Here is an 18,611-nt window from a genome sequence, read left to right on the forward strand (position 1 = left end):
GAAAGAAAATCCTCTGTCCACTCTTCAGCATCCATGGCGAACGAACGTGTGATCTTCCAAATGTTTTCTATGCCACATGCGAGTCAGAGAACGCATGCGCATTGGTCTGCCCATACAAATGTCAATTATCAGTAATATTGCGCATATTTGGGGCTACTTGAAGTCATTCTCGCGCCCGAACTGGTGTTTAAAATCGTGGGAACTCGTGCAAGCCCGTGCATGCACGTGCAATCGACTGCTTATAGTCTGTTTGCAGTGAAAACGTACCGATGAATATCACTTTAAAAAAGTAAATCAAATAAAGTGAAACTAAGATTGCAAATCCCCATAATTTTACCTTGCCTATTGAACATTTAAATCTCAGAATTATATTCAGCTTAGGATAAAAGTTGTTTAACAAACGATCATAGTTTCAAAGCGCTGTTATTGGTTTGTATTACAATGGGGTGTGCGCATTAAATGAAACACCCAGAACATGCAGGTTTGGTAGAAGTTAACGCTTGTTACGTACCGCACGGGCATTTCTTTCACTGTTCCAACTACTGCTCTTACCCCCCTAAAATTGTAATACAAACCAATAATATTGATTTGAAACTATGATCATTTGTTAAACAAATTTTATTCTAAGTTGAATATAATTCTGAGATGTTCATTTGGCAAGGTCAAATTATGAGATTCGCAATCTTAATTTCACTTATTTGAGTACTTTTTTGTTTAAAGTGAAATTGATCGGTAGGTTTCACTGCAAACAGACTATAGACGCGGGACATTTGAGGGTCTTAACCAGTGGGCTAAAAATAAATGAAACAGATGGAAAAGAAATAATTTTTTTTGTCATAATTAGAACATAAAGTGTTATAATAAACTCGTAACTCGACCAGAAGTGAGGTATAAGTCAGATGTACCCACACTTCCTCGGTGTGTCGCCCAATACCCCTACTGATTGAGTCGTGTGGTCTCCTCGGCTAACGCCTCGGAGGCCACACGACTCAAACAGTAGGGGTATTGAGTGGCACACCTCGGAAAGTGTGGGTATATCTAATACATATTCTTGTGAAATAACATGTCGTGGAGTGACCTGCAAAGTTGAAAATGTGAAAAAAGTGTTGAATATATCAGGGTTTTTTCTTATGTGATTTTCATGATCTCGCTCTGAAAGTCTTGATGTCATCTATGTAGACTGTAGTTACTAGTTGTTCTCAAGGGAAATATCGATTGAATATTTTTGGGAAAATCCGCCTTCCATCATTCTATTGACCCACAGTGAGTGAGTGAGTTCAGTTTTACGCCGCGCTCAGCAATATTCCAGCTTTATGGCAGAAGTATGTAAATAATCGAGTCTGGTCCAGACAATCCAGTGACCAACAGCATGAGCATCGATCTGCGCAATTGGGAACCGATGACATGTGTCAACCAAGCCAGTGAGCCTGACCACCCGATCCCGTTAGTTGCCTCTTACGACAAGCATGGGTTACTGAAGATCAATTCTAACCCGGACCTTCACAGGTACCTTAGTTGGGTGAATGAGTGAGTATTCCAATTAAATCAGCGTCAGAGGTGTTGATCCAGGCAATCCAGTGATTGACATCATGAGCATCGATCTACTCAATTCGGATACCCTTGTCAAGAGAGGCGAGAATCGGGCTCGTGTGGTCAGGTTCGCTGACCTGGTTGACGCATGCGATCGTATCCAACGATGCTCATGATGTCAGTTACTGGATTTTCTTGTCCAGGTGTGATTACTGACTGGCCGACATTATATAGGTTAAATAACGCTGAGTGCAGCTTAAAACAACAAAAGAACATACAGATACATCAACCGTCAAACAATCAAACAGACAACTGACTGACTGACTGAGTATGGTTTTACGCCGTTCTTAGCAATATTCCAGCAATATCACTGCGGGGGACACCAGAAATGGGCTTCACAAAGTGTACCCATGTTGGTAATCGAACCCGGGCCTTTGGCGTGACGAGCGAATGCCTTAACCACTATGCTACCCCAACGCCCCTCAAACAAACGAAAAAACAAACTTCATGAAATAGCCGGGAATGGTGGGGTATCCTAATGGTTAAAGTGAAGACCCGGCTTCGATTCTCCACATGGGTACAATGTGCGAAGCCTATTTCTGGTGTCCCCAGCCGTGATATTGCTGCAATATTGCTAAAAGCGGCGTAAAACTATATTCACTCACTCATGACAACCAGTCACACAGGCATCCACACATCACGTTCATCACATGTTAGCAAGTGCATTCAAACGTTTGCTTAAAAGATGCCATAAATACAATTCAACTCTTCCCAACCTATTTAAAACGGTTAACTTGTTTGATTATGTTATCGCAGTATATTATAATAATTCATAGTATAATCATTATTTGATTGTATTTTTATAAATAAGGGATCTATAATAAATCGACGTCACTATGTTTCAGACATGGCACTAGACATAGACTTTTCCTACTTAATGGAATTGCGGGAACGGATAAATCCAGGTTTGACTTTTTTCATTATTCTGTCTTTGAACGGGCAGTAGGGATAATGTTAGGCTCGTTTCGCAAAGGACCGGGTTCGCTTTCTCAAATGGTTGCAATTTTTACGTCAATTTCCCTTGTCATTATTGCCAGAAAATTGCTTTTAAATCGGCTTAAAACATGACTCTCTCACTTTCTCTTCATAGTGAAATCAAAATGTCTCTTCATTAATTCAGCAACAATTTATTGCATCTATGTGACGAGAAGATGTGTGTGAGTGACGTAATTTATGTACATACTTTGAACAATATGTCAGTTATATCTGCCTGTTGGGAATTTGAAGGGATGGGGATGTTTGGAGTGAAGCTGACCTCGTCGATTAAACCCACAAACACTGGATCGGCACTGGCAAATCTTGAAACAAAACAGTGCAAACCTCGGATTCGAACCCATGATGACAGGATTCTTAAAAACAAAGGGAGGTAACGCTGTACAGCTCCTACAGCGTTGCACACTTGGTCACCCGTGTTACACATAAGGTGTAACTTGCAGACATATTACAAGTTGTTCACTTGTCAAGAAGGGCTCAGGGAACATAAACAAACATCGAGGGTACATCAACCCATGGGCCCCGAGGGACCAGTGAACAACGTATTTATCTTAGCGAACACCTCAATGTTAATTTTCAATATTTTCACAAATCTTTTGTAGCTATCGCTAGAATTTGTTGACAAGAAAAACCGATTTAGAGTTATCTCCCTTCCATCGATTTGCATTCGCAAAACATCGGTAATTTCCGTAAATCTTACGTGATTCAATGTTATTCGAGATAGAGAATTACTATATTACTTATAGGACACTTATATGTGAGGTAAGATAAATCGTTAGATAAGCCATTATGGAATCGGTATGATCTGACAGCGTGGTTCTTTGCTCTCTCAAACTAGAACAGTTAGCATCGTAATCAAGTTTGAGTAAAACGCCCGAAGTGAGGTACGTCTTCCATGTCTTTGGTAACCTAGTGGTTAAAGCGTTCGCTCGTCACACCGAAAACGCGAGTTCTATTTTCCTACATGGGTTCAATATGTGAAAAACTCTGAATGGGTTGACGATTGATCACCAGTCAGTTAATCTCTCTCTCCACATTTTTGTTTTTCATGACCCCATTTGAACATTTAAATGATGTTTTCCTTTCTTCAGTGCCATTTGAAACGTTTGAATTTGAGGAATTGCTACACGATTACAAGAAGAAAATAAAAGGTACGTGTTCCTGTTTTGATTGATTGCATGTAAAAAGATATATGTATGCTAAATCCTGGTGTACTTTAGATGAAAACAAGAGAGTACAACGGCTGAATAGTAATGCTGTGTATTAAAATGTCTGTCTTATACCTATAGATCTACAGCAAGCGGGGCTATGGAGAACAAATCCAGAATTAAATTCCTGTGATACCGAACCAGTGTCTGGTGAGTAAGTAGGCCACACACGAGATGCCAATACAGTGCCAGTTACATGGTCACCTGTAACATGTTTTACATGGTCAACTGTAACATGTTTTACATGGTCAACTGCATCATCTTTTACATGGTCAACTGTAACATGTTTTACATGGTCAACTGTATCATGTTTTACATGGTCAACTGTATCATGTTTTACATGGTCAACTGCATCATGTTTTACATGGTCAATTGTATCATCTTCTACATGGTCAACTGTAACATGTTTTACATGGTCAACTGTATCATGTTTTACACGGTCAACTGTACATGTTTTACATTATCAACTGTAACATGTTTTACATGGTCAACTGTATCATGTTTTACATGGTCAACTGCATCATGTTTTACATTGTCAACTGTAACATGTTTTACATAATCAACTGTAACATGTTTTACATGGTCAACTGTATCATGTTTTACATGGTCAACTGCATCATGTTTTACATGGTCAACTGTAACATGTTTTACATGATCAACTGTAACATGTTGTACATGGTCAACTGTATCATGTTTTACACGGTCAACTGTATCATGTTTTACATGGTCAACTGTATCATGTTTTACACGGTCAACTGTAACATGTTTTACATGGTCAACTGTATCATGTTTTACATGGTCAACTGCATCATGTTTTACACGGTCAACTGTAACATGTTTTACACGGTCAACAGTAACATGTTTTACACGGTCAACTGCATCATGTTTTACATGGTCAACTGTAACATGTTTTACACGGTCAACTGTATCATGTTGTACATGGTCAACTGTATCATGTTTTACATGGTCAACTGCATCATGTTTTACATGGTCAATTGTATCATGCTGTACATGGTCAACTGTATCATGTTTTACACGGTCAACTGTATCATGTTGTACATGGTCAACTGTATCATGTTTTACATGGTCAACTGTAACATGTTTTACATGGTCAACTGTAACATGTTTTACATGATCAACTGTAACATGTTTTACATGGTCAACTGTAACATGTTTTACACGGTCAACTGTAACATGTTTTACACGGTCAGCTGTAACATGTTTTACATGGTCAACTGTATCATCTTTTACATGGTCAACTGTATCATGTTGTACATGGTCAACTGTATCATATTTTACATGGTCAACTGTATCATGTTGTACATGGTCAACTGTACATGTTTAACATGGTCAACTATAACATGTTTTACGTGGTCAACTGTATCATGTTTTACGTGGTCAACTGTAACATGTTTTACATGGTCAACTGTAACATGTTTTACATGATCAACTGTAACATGTTTTACACGGTCAAATGTAACAGATTTTACATGGTCAACTGTATCATGTTGTACATGGTCAACTGTAACATGTTTTACATGGTCAACAGTAACATGTTTTACATGGTCAACAGTAACATGTTTTACATGGTCAACTGTAACATGTCTTACATGGTCAACTGTATCATGTTTTACATGGTCAACTGTAACATGTTTTACATGATCAACTGTAACATGTTTTACATGGTCAACTGTATCATGTTTTACATGGTCAACTGCATCATGTTTTACATGGTAAAATCTACATGTTTTACATGGTCAACTGTAACATGTTTTACATGGTCAACTGCATCATGTTTTACATGGTCAACTGTAACATGTTTTACACGGTCAACTGTATCATGTTTTACACGGTCAACTGTATCATGTTGTACATGGTCAACTGTATCATGTTTTACATGGTCAACTGTAACATGTTTTACATGATCAACTGTAACATGTTTTACGTGGTCAACTGTAACATGTTTTACACGGTCAACTGTAACATGTTTTACACGGTCAACTGTAACATGTTTTACATGGTCAACTGTATCATCTTTTACATGGTCAACTGTATCATGTTGTACATGGTCAACTGTATCATATTTTACATGGTCAACTGTATCATGTTGTACATGGTCAACTGTATCATATTTTACATGGTCAACTGTATCATGTTGTACATGGTCAACTGTACATGTTTAACATGGTCAACTGTAACATGTTTTACATGGTCAACTGTATCATGTTTTACACGGTCAACTGTACATGTTTTACATTATCAACTGTAACATGTTTTACATGGTCAACTGTATCATGTTTTACATGGTCAACTGCATCATGTTTTACATTGTCAACTGTAACATGTTTTACATAATCAACTGTAACATGTTTTACATGGTCAACTGTATCATGTTTTACATGGTCAACTGCATCATGTTTTACATGGTCAACTGTAACATGTTTTACATGATCAACTGTAACATGTTGTACATGGTCAACTGTATCATGTTTTACATGGTCAACTGCATCATGTTTTACATGGTAAAATCTACATGTTTTACACGGTCAACTGTAACATGTTTTACATGGTCAACTGTATCATGTTTTACATGGTCAACTGCATCATGTTTTACACGGTCAACTGTAACATGTTTTAGACGGTCAACTGTATCATGTTTTACACGGTCAACTGCATCATGTTTTACATGGTCAACTGTAACATGTTTTACACGGTCAACTGTATCATGTTGTACATGGTCAACTGTATCATGTTTTACATGGTCAACTGCATCATGTTTTACATGGTCAATTGTATCATGCTGTACATGGTCAACTGTATCATGTTTTACACGGTCAACTGTATCATGTTGTACATGGTCAACTGTATCATGTTTTACATGGTCAACTGTAACATGTTTTACATGGTCAACTGTAACATGTTTTACATGATCAACTGTAACATGTTTTACATGGTCAACTGTAACATGTTTTACACGGTCAACTGTAACATGTTTTACACGGTCAGCTGTAACATGTTTTACATGGTCAACTGTATCATCTCATGTTTTACATGGTCAACTGTATCATGTTGTACATGGTCAACTGTATCATATTTTACATGGTCAACTGTATCATGTTGTACATGGTCAACTGTACATGTTTAACATGGTCAACTATAACATGTTTTACGTGGTCAACTGTATCATGTTTTACGTGGTCAACTGTAACATGTTTTACATGGTCAACTGTAACATGTTTTACATGATCAACTGTAACATGTTTTACACGGTCAAATGTAACAGATTTTACATGGTCAACTGTATCATGTTGTACATGGTCAACTGTAACATGTTTTACATGGTCAACAGTAACATGTTTTACATGGTCATCAGTAACATGTTTTACATGGTCAACTGTAACATGTCTTACATGGTCAACTGTATCATGTTTTACATGGTCAACTGTAACATGTTTTACATGATCAACTGTAACATGTTTTACATGGTCAACTGTATCATGTTTTACATGGTCAACTGCATCATGTTTTACATGGTAAAATCTACATGTTTTACATGGTCAACTGTAACATGTTTTACATGGTCAACTGCATCATGTTTTACACGGTCAACTGTGTCAACTGTATCATGTTTTTACACGGTCAACTGTATCATGTTTTTACACGGTCAACTGTATCATGTTTTACATGGTCAACTGTAACATGTTTTACATGATCAACTGTAACATGTTTTACGTGGTCAACTGTAACATGTTTTTTACGGTCAACTGTAACATGTTTTACACGGTCAACTGTAACATGTTTTACATGGTCAACTGTATCATCTTTTACATGGTCAACTGTATCATGTTGTACATGGTCAACTGTATCATATTTTACATGGTCAACTGTATCATGTTGTACATGGTCAACTGTATCATATTTTACATGGTCAACTGTATCATGTTGTACATGGTCAACTGTACATGTTTAACATGGTCAACTGTAACATGTTTTACATGGTCAACTGTATCATGTTTTACACGGTCAACTGTACATGTTTTTACATTATCAACTGTAACATGTTTTACATGGTCAACTGTATCATGTTTTACATGGTCAACTGCATCATGTTTTACATTGTCAACTGTAACATGTTTTACATAATCAACTGTAACATGTTTTACATGGTCAACTGTATCATGTTTTACATGGTCAACTGCATCATGTTTTACATGGTCAACTGTAACATGTTTTACATGATCAACTGTAACATGTTGTACATGGTCAACTGTATCATGTTTTACATGGTCAACTGCATCATGTTTTACATGGTAAAATCTACATGTTTTACACGGTCAACTGTAACATGTTTTACATGGTCAACTGTATCATGTTTTACATGGTCAACTGCATCATGTTTTACACGGTCAACTGTAACATGTTTTACACGGTCAACTGTATCATGTTTTACACGGTCAACTGCATCATGTTTTACATGGTCAACTGTAACATGTTTTACACGGTCAACTGTATCATGTTGTACATGGTCAACTGTATCATGTTTTACATGGTCAACTGCATCATGTTTTACATGGTCAATTGTATCATGCTGTACATGGTCAACTGTATCATGTTTTACACGGTCAACTGTATCATGTTGTACATGGTCAACTGTATCATGTTTTACATGGTCAACTGTAACATGTTTTACATGGTCAACTGTAACATGTTTTACATGGTCAACTGTAACATGTTTTACATGGTCAACTGTAACATGTTTTACACGGTCAACTGTAACATGTTTTACACGGTCAGCTGTAACATGTTTTACATGGTCAACTGTATCATCTTTTACATGGTCAACTGTATCATGTTGTACATGGTCAACTGTATCATATTTTACATGGTCAACTGTATCATGTTGTACATGGTCAACTGTACATGTTTAACATGGTCAACTATAACATGTTTTACGTGGTCAACTGTAACATGTTTTACACGGTCAACTGTAACATATTTTACATGATCAACTGTATCATGTTTTACGTGGTCAACTGTAACATGTTTTACATGGTCAACTGTAACATGTTTTACATGATCAACTGTAACATGTTGTACATGGTCAAATGTAACAGATTTTACATGGTCAACTGTATCATGTTGTACATGGTCAACTGTAACATGTTTTACATGGTCAACAGTAACATGTTTTACATGGTCAACAGTAACATGTTTTACATGGTCAACTGTAACATGTCTTACATGGTCAACTGTATCATGTTTTACATGGTCAACTGTAACATGTTTTACATGATCAACTGTAACATGTTTTACATGGTCAACTGTATCATGTTTTACATGGTCAACTGCATCATGTTTTACATGGTAAAATCTACATGTTTTACACGGTCAACTGTAACATGTTTTACATGGTCAACTGTATCATGTTTTACATGGTCAACTGCATCATGTTTTACATGGTCAACTGTAACATGTTTTACACGGTCAACTGTATCATGTTTTACACGGTCAACTGCATCATGTTTTACATGGTCAACTGTAACATGTTTTACACGGTCAACTGTATCATGTTGTACATGGTCAACTGTATCATGTTTTACATGGTCAACTGCATCATGTTTTACATGGTCAATTGTATCATGCTGTACATGGTCAACTGTATCATGTTTTACACGGTCAACTGTATCATGTTGTACATGGTCAACTGTATCATGTTTTACATGGTCAACTGTAACATGTTTTACATGATCAACTGTAACATGTTTTACGTGGTCAACTGTAACATGTTTTACACGGTCAACTGTAACATGTTTTACACGGTCAGCTGTAACATGTTTTACATGGTCAACTGTATCATCTTTTACATGGTCAACTGTATCATGTTGTACATGGTCAACTGTATCATATTTTACATGGTCAACTGTATCATGTTGTACATGGTCAACTGTACATGTTTAACATGGTCAACTATAACATGTTTTACGTGGTCAACTGTAACATGTTTTACACGGTCAACTGTAACATATTTTACATGATCAACTGTATCATGTTTTACGTGGTCAACTGTATCATGTTTTACATGGTCAACTGTATCATGTTTTACGTGGTCAACTGTAACATGTTTTACATGGTCAACTGTAACATGTTTTACATGATCAACTGTAACATGTTTTACACGGTCAAATGTAACAGATTTTACATGGTCAACTGTATCATGTTGTACATGGTCAACTGTAACATGTTTTACATGGTCAACAGTAACATGTTTTACATTGTCAACAGTAACATGTTTTACATGGTCAACTGTAACATGTCTTACATGGTCAACTGTATCATGTTTTACATGGTCAACTGTATCATGTTTTACATGGTCAACCGTATCATGTTTTACATGGTCAACTGTATCATGTTGTACATGGTCAACTGTACATGTTTAACATGGTCAACTATAACATGTTTTACGTGGTCAACTGTAACATGTTTTACACGGTCAACTGTAACATATTTTACATGATCAACTGTATCATGTTTTACGTGGTCAACTGTATCATGTTTTACATGGTCAACTGTATCATGTTTTACGTGGTCAACTGTAACATGTTTTACATGGTCAACTGTAACATGTTTTACATGATCAACTGTAACATGTTTTACACGGTCAAATGTAACAGATTTTACATGGTCAACTGTATCATGTTGTACATGGTCAACTGTAACATGTTTTACATGGTCAACAGTAACATGTTTTACATGGTCAACAGTAACATGTTTTACATGGTCAACTGTAACATGTCTTACATGGTCAACTGTATCATGTTTTACATGGTCAACAGTAACATGTTTTACATGGTCAACCGTATCATGTTTTACATGGTCACCCGCCGTGATGTTGCTGGAATATTGCTAAAAGCGACATAAAACCAAACTCAGTTAGTCAGTCTGTCAACGAAAAAGTAATATACACTTTCAAAAACATAAAACCACAATGATTAGCTAATGTCTTTAGTGTTCCACAAAATTCTTGAACATATAACGAGTGGTTTGAAAACAATCGTTCACTGTGTAAGTGTTCAGAATAAATACTGTTGCTGGTCACAGTGAATTGTTCGGATCCTTCGTGGAAAAGAGGAATTATTATGTCTCACAGAGAAAATTCGGTTCCGTACCTTCAGCCTTAATAATTTTCTGAAAACATTGTATTTTCGAGCTTGACAAATCCTTTGCATATGCCAGGTAATTGTGTTTGGTTACTGTAAACCTAGTCACAATGAATTGTTTGGATTTTTCGTTGAGGGGGAAACTGTATTATTTCTAACAGAGGAAGTCCGGTCCCGTACTTCGAATTATAAATAATTCTCTTTAAATAATGTATTTGCAACTTCTGAAATTGTTTCTACATGTACAAGGTGGAACAATCCTTGTTTTGTGTTTTGTTACAGGAAACCCATGTGTGGATACTCACTGTAGTCCCAGACAGCCGGAGGAAGCGCCCCAGAGATTGGGACGTCTATTGCAAACAACGAACAATCTGAATGTTACATTATTCAGCCTTTTGTTTGGACTTTTTGGCGTCCAGAAATCAGGCAAGCGTTTAGTGATCCTAACCGCTGCATCCTCGGACCATTTTTATGAATCGCAGGGATTAATCCAAAGTGTTCATCAGAACGTGGTTCCAGAAATGGACAACTTCACCCTGATCTACTATGACATTGGGCTGGAAGACTGGCAGAGGGAGCAGGTACTGTGATTGGGATTAGGATTGATTAGTTTTGATTGATCAGGTATCATGACTGGGACCAGTGTATATTGATTAGGGTTTGTGTTTGTGATTAGGATTGAGTGGTCAGAAATTGTTTGTTGGGATTGATTTGATCATGTTTTGTGTCTCGGATAAGGGTTGTGTAATCAGGGATTGTGGTGGTGACTGATTTGATCAAGTTTTGTGTTATGGATAAGGGTTGTGTGATAAGTTGTGATTAGGTTCGAGTGATTAGGTGTTGTGAGTGTATCTGCATCTGTCTCTACAATGCAAGGGGTGGTGGAGTAGCCTAACGGTTACAGCGTCCGCTCGTCACGCTGACTCTTGGTTCAATTCCCCACATGGGTACAATGTGTGAAGCTCATTTCTGTTGTCCCCACCGTAGTATTGCTTGAATGTTGCTAAAAGCGACGGAAAACCATACTCACACACTCACTACTACGCAAATGTACTAACGCTTAGTCTCTGAATATATACAATTTTGATAGTAACAAACAAACCCATATAAATTGAAAAGGAGTCCCATGAAGACCTGATATTGAACCTGAGAAATTTTAGACTTGCTTCATTTCGGGCTTTAGCATTGTAGAGAGGGCTTGGCAGTAGGGAAATTAATGTGGTTCAGGGACTGTGAGATCAGACTACTACGCAGAAACTGGACGATGTATCAGGTGTTAAAGCCATCTCACCCGCATCCACTCACTCACTCTTCACGTTTCAGTTGCGGAAGCATTGCAGGTGCCAGATCCGTAGATTCCCCTGGAACCAGATGCCAGTCAGGCTGCAGAACCTTCGGTGTTACACTTGGAAGGCATTCATTATACAGGTAAAGCTTTATAAGAAAAGGACCGTTAAATATATAAAATATGCCTCATGTATTTGTATGAGAACGATTACATTCACTTCTCTGAAATGAGGACCCAACTGTCTGACTGTCACAAACGACACATTTTTGTAGTGTCTTTCGTGTATATTTCTGTAGCCCGGAGAGCGGAAGGTCGTGGGTTCGATCCCCGACCGCGTCATACCATAAGACGTCAAAATATGGTACTTGTTGGTCCCTGCCTGGCGCTCGGCATTCATGGGTACAACAAGGACTGGTCGGCTTGAAGTCAGTATAATGTCTCTGAGTGGGGTATTCATGCTTCACTTCTGCATGGTATCTCAGTGGGCTAGCACTATAAAACCAGCTTATGTCTGGGCTAGTACAAGCAGCCGCATATACACATACACACGCATGCACGTCGTGATATGAACGAAATATTCTCAAGCACGACGTTAAACCCAATTTTACCTCACATGTCTGTAAGACTTGGCACAAACTAATTTCAAACATTCCGAGGAACACATCATATCGTCCACATTGTCGACTCCTAACACGCCTCGCAGTGTTGCACCTGGAAAGTTGGTGGTGCTGTATGAAACACAATACGGTGTTACACCTGAAAAGTCTTTTAAATACAAGAGGTGGTCTACACAGTGAAAATGCCATTCAAAGTTACACCTGTAAATGGTTGTAGAACCTAATCTATTGTTTTCTATGTTCTGCTGAAAGTGACTTAGTGAGTTTTGTTTTACGCCGCACGGAGCAATATTCCAGCTGTATGGCGGCGGTAGGCACATAATTGAGTCTGGACAAGACAATCCAGTGATGAACAACATGAGCACCGATCTACGCAAATGGGAACCGATGACATGTTTCATACAGGTCAGCGAGCCTGTATCCATAATTATCAGGTGGTTGCATTATAACCTGGTAACCTGTTCTAGGGCTTGCTAAAGCACGAGGACGCTTTAACTTTATAATAGTTCAGGGCAAAAGTGTTCCTTATTCCACTATATTTAGGGGTAGGTGGAACTGTATTTCTTAACTCGCTCACTCTCAAACTTGTTTCAACTCACAGGCACATATCCGGTCAGCTGACGTCATCATCTGGGCTGACGCTGCAGTCCGCTTCCTCAAATCAAGTATCGGACCACTTCTCCAAGAGGTCGAGACCAAAGGCATTATAATAGAGGACGGAACACCACGTTACTCAGTAGCCGACCACGCGAAGAGGACCATGTTTGATTACTTTGGCGAAAAGACGTGTCACTATGCCCAAATAATAGAGAAACAACCAGGATTCCTTGTCCTAAAAGATGAACGTTTCGTCAGGGAGGTTGTTCTGAAACCGTGGGTTGCTTGTGCCATGAGCCCCCGGTGCATGTGTCCTGCTCACCCCGAAACATTGATAGTATGTCACACGTACATGCGAGAGTACAACAAATGTCACAGATTTGATCAAGCAGCCATGAATATGATTTTGGCCAAATTGTTTTGGGGCAATGATATGAGTTTTGTCCCGACTCGAAAGTATATTGACCTTCGAAAAGAAGACAAAGTGTATTATTTTAATGAACTAGAATCTTGATGTATTTTCAACATTAGGCAGAATATACTAGTATTATTTAGAGAGTTTATGTGATAATAAGTTATTTCCATAATACGAACCCTATTTATTCCGGACAGTAACGGGGTAATGTCAATTGTACATGTCCAAGTAATGTCAATTGTACATGTGTAAGTACTGTCCCTTGTAGATGTGTAAGTAATGTCAATTGTACATGTGTATGTAATGTCAATTGTACATGTGTATGTAATGTCCCTCGTGCATGTGTAAAAGTAATGTCCCTTGTACATGTGTAAGTAGTGTGACTTATGTAGTGACGTGTGACTCCGTAAATAGATAGCTACGTTGTCATGTGAGACTCCGTGACTCGACAACTTACGTTGTCATGTGTGACTGTGTGAATTGATAACTTACTTTGGTATGCGTGACTGTGTGATTGATGACTTACTTTGTCATGTGTGACTCCTTGAATAGACAATTTACCTTGTTATGTGTGACTGTGTGAATAGATAACTTACGTTGTTATGTGTGACTGTGTGAATAGATTACTTACGTTGTTATGTGAGACTGTGTGAGTTGATAACTTACGGTGTAATGTGTGACTGTGTGAATAAATAACTTACGTTGTTATGTGTGACTGTGTGAATAGATAACTTACGTTGTTATGAGTGACTGTGTGAGTTGATAACGTCGGTTGTCACGTGTGATTCCGTGAATTATTATTTCTTTTTTTTATTAGCATAGGGATAGATGTTACATATCCGATACATAAGTACATATATATAACGAGATGTTGCACTGCTACTTTGTGAATACAAATATATATATCCACTTCACATAGAGATGAAGATATTATCCACGAATGTGAGTAACATCCTCGGAATTGTACAGCATTTGCTTTACTACTACTGTATATTGAAAAATTAGGGCAAATATAGGATAAGTTCTAGAAGTGAAACTGTGGAAATAGGGAAGGAGAGGGGGAATGAGTAGATTGGAATGGAGGGGATAAGATGGGGGAGGGTGCGTGTTGGTGGCTGCGTGTTTACGCTGTAAGTGTCGGCATCAATGTTGACCATTTATTTTTTTAGTGTGGTATTAGCAGGGCCGTAAATATATTTTTCAGTGTTATAAATTTGCTTGATATTCTTATCAAACCTGGGAATTGCAACTTCGTTTCTTTATTTTTTCATGTATAAATGTACATTTTGAGAATATTATACAAATTGTTTAACAGAATGCTTTGATTGGTGTCTCCAAGTAAGATAATTGATTTTGATATTTTTAATTTCGTCTTGGTTGTTTCTTCAAACCATATTCGAAACTGTCTCATCAGATTTTGAGTTTTCCTGCAATCATAGAAAAGATGTTCATGCGTTTCTGGTTCCTCAGTGCAGAAAAAGCAGTGACTGCTGTCAGATTTCCCTATTGTAACGAGAGTGTGTTTTTTGTAATTTGTAATAACATTGGTTAGGTGATAATATTATGAGTCACAATGTTTAAAGTTTTGAGTGTTGGTTGTGGGTCACATTTCGCGTCATATATGTTCAGTGGCAACAGTATTTTGGCGGCACGCCTTTATGATAGCGCTTCAGAGTTACCTCCCTTGACCGGATGTTCATTTGTTGACATCGTCATGTCGTATGTTCAATTTGTTTCGAGAATGATCTAAGTGGTTAATGATACAGCCATGCTTTGCTGGATAGTTCGAGAATCTGTGTCAGTATAGATAAAGGCTGGCTGTTGTGTTGTGCGACGCGCAAGGACTGACACTCGGACTAACTTACGGAAGTAAATGGATCTTTCACTGGAGTTGCCCATCGTTGTTTGCCTCGGCTTCGTCCTTCATCACATCGCAATCGTCTGACCCTGACACTTCGTGCCTGACTGCTTTCATTTGTAAACAAGCTCCATTTACAATATCTGATCTCACTGTGATTACCAAGACTCTGGTGAGTTAATATTTGATATATGTGACCCATAACTTTAGATTTGTGACTCAATTGCATTATATTAGAAATCTGTATTGTGATTCATTGTAGGTTGCTCATTGTTTGCTCAATATATTATTGAATATTTTAGACTTGTCTGTGTTATATTTTGCTGGTTCAAAGGGGATCCTTTTGTCACGGCAATTATTTAACCGTAACAAAATATCATGAAGAAATGAAGAAAAGTTTGTGTTGTTAAAATGCGATGAAGACTTTTGTACTCAACGTTTCTTGTCTTATTATCAACATAGCAGTTGTTGATAATAGAAAAACATTTTGACATAGAATCTGTTGAGATTGGCATGTCTAGTTTGGATTCCCATTTATTTGGAATGTGTCTAATGTGTCTCTAACCTTATCACATAATGTTTGGTAGATGAATTTTCGGTCTTTTGACGATATTAGTCGTTTCAACATGACACGATAGCTTTCTTTATCAATTATATATGTAAGGTCATTTTAAACTCATTAAGCCCGAGAGCCACCTCACTACTCAACACCTGCAGGAACCCCTTGCTGATTGCCCAGTCGCTGTGCCGAGACTAATTAGTGCAAATCACACCTGATTTCCCTGGCAGGTTTCGGGGATGACAGGAAACTGTCTAGTCGTACAAACAAGTCCAGATTGTTTAATTGTGTCGTAAAGATATATGTTGGAAGAAAGCAGGTGTTAATACATATCGTGTATTGCAAAGTTTTATGTAATTTTATTGTAAGCTTCTCTTGTAGACCTTTGGCGGCTTGTACATTTATATTTTATCACAATTTGCATGTATTCTTTGTCTGTAAGAGATGAGACACACATAAACAATTCTCCCTCTCACATCATCGTGTGAGGTTTAATTTTACAAAACATCTATGACAATGACATACTGTAAAGAAGAATTTATTTACATACTTTATCATCTTCGACGAAAAAAGCGTTTTTGCCGATACATTTCTAGTGTATACAAATTATTTGAATGAAAGTACTATAACGCTAGTCTGTGACTAACATAGAGCACATTCATAGCTTGGCATTAATTTGTTTCATGTAGATTTAATGCAGAAAACATACGTGACCATACAAACATACATATAAAAAATGTATACTACATATTCCTTGCATACAAATTTAAAAAAAGAGTCATGTGATAGGGCGTAATCAAATTCCCCGAATAGAACGTTCGGTATCTCAACTGTTCAATATAATGGCTGGTAATATGTTATTTGTGACCAATCGTATCATGAGATACCTGTCACAGAGGAAAGGACAGGTGATGGGGCGTGGGCGAAATTTTTGAAGAGCACGTTTGGTCACTCAACAGCTTGGATAGAGATTGATTATTGGCTATATCGTTGACCAGTCGATATGCTGGGTTTCGGATTTATCAACTCAAGCTATCATGTAACAGTTACCCATAAGACAAATAGGAGTAGATAGACACTTTGGCGAGTATATTTGGCCTTATTTTAGTGTTTTTCGATACGTAAAACAAAGCGATTGAAATCCAACCATTGAGTGGAGACTTTATTTTTATACAGATTTTACGCACACAGCTAGTACATAAAACATAAAGGTTTGCTGTACATGTAAATATAATCTTCACGTTGATACGAATGAATATCCAAACTGAAGTACACGTATTACAGAATTCGAGAAATGACACTATACTGAATGATTATTGTGTATAAACTTGCAGTTGAACACACATACACACACTCCAAATATTTATGAAGGAGGGCGTGCCTGTATTTATATTGAATGCAAACGAGGTTCATAAGATTACAGATGTGCATACATGCATAAACATTACAGAGAGGGCGCCGGCGTGACTCCATACGCAAGTTGTCCAATGATATAACAGCGCATCTGTTTATTTTAAACTTGTCACTGGACAAACCTTTCAAAGAGGACGTATCTACATATGCATTCTACCGGAGGCTGTTACTTCAAGGTCGTGAGAGGTATTCAATTATCTCATTACTGTAATCTGATTGAAAGATTATACGCATGTGTATCGATACCGTAGCTGATATACTATCCAGCTTTTATTGACGATGGATCAATACTGAGTTCATTGATACACGTGATAATTACACCGGATTTGATAATTACAGAGATCAAAAAACAAATGTTTTACACAATACTCATGTACCATTGCATAGAAAAATCAACATGAAACTTTCAACAGCTTGAACAAAAATGCTTGAAATACCTTTGAATGGTTTACATGTAATAACTTATGATATTACTGCTGTCTATGTGTGAGAATTCTTTTAATTACCTACTTACTGTGTTTTGTAACAAACGTAGTAAAATATTTCATTGTTGTAATAACACTGACATGTACTACATTCGATGCAAAGGCGCGATATTCCATTAGGTAACAATATCAACTTTAGATTATGGAAAATAACTAGTTACAATTCAGTAAGCTTCAAATTAGTAAGTTAAATGATGTCTAATGTATTCGAGCTTGGATGTATAATTATTTGTGCTTATACATTATGAAACATGACAACGTAATAATACCTAAAATATAAATTCAAACTATTCAGTTGTGTCTGAATTCTTTGTATGTCCTTGAAAATTCGTATATTGTTTCGAAGTTGAAGAAAACATAATCTTCAGTAACCTCTAAACCATTACATCTAATTAGTATTTAAGTATAAAGAATACCAGACACTTACCTCT

General features: G+C 37.3%; 1 protein-coding gene across 1 annotated transcript in view; it reads left to right on the forward strand.

The window, feature by feature from the left end:
- The window catches only part of LOC124269856, a 28,720-nt gene extending 14,514 nt beyond the window's left edge, over window positions 1-14,206 (forward strand). The window contains exons 3-8 of the mRNA XM_046704904.1: window positions 2,436-2,495; window positions 3,675-3,734; window positions 3,873-3,941; window positions 11,231-11,529; window positions 12,272-12,376; window positions 13,455-14,206. Coding sequence (XP_046560860.1) covers window positions 2,436-2,495; window positions 3,675-3,734; window positions 3,873-3,941; window positions 11,231-11,529; window positions 12,272-12,376; window positions 13,455-13,964 — 1,103 coding nt within the window. The 3' untranslated portion in view covers window positions 13,965-14,206. The remainder of the gene's footprint in view (window positions 1-2,435; window positions 2,496-3,674; window positions 3,735-3,872; window positions 3,942-11,230; window positions 11,530-12,271; window positions 12,377-13,454) is intronic.
- The last annotated feature ends 4,405 nt before the right edge of the window (window positions 14,207-18,611 follow it).

The sequence above is a fragment of the Haliotis rubra genome, unplaced genomic scaffold (assembly GCF_003918875.1).
Source record: "Haliotis rubra isolate DU_JTF1 unplaced genomic scaffold, ASM391887v1 Scf1480, whole genome shotgun sequence".
In the NCBI taxonomy this organism is placed as follows: domain Eukaryota; kingdom Metazoa; phylum Mollusca; class Gastropoda; order Lepetellida; family Haliotidae; genus Haliotis; species Haliotis rubra.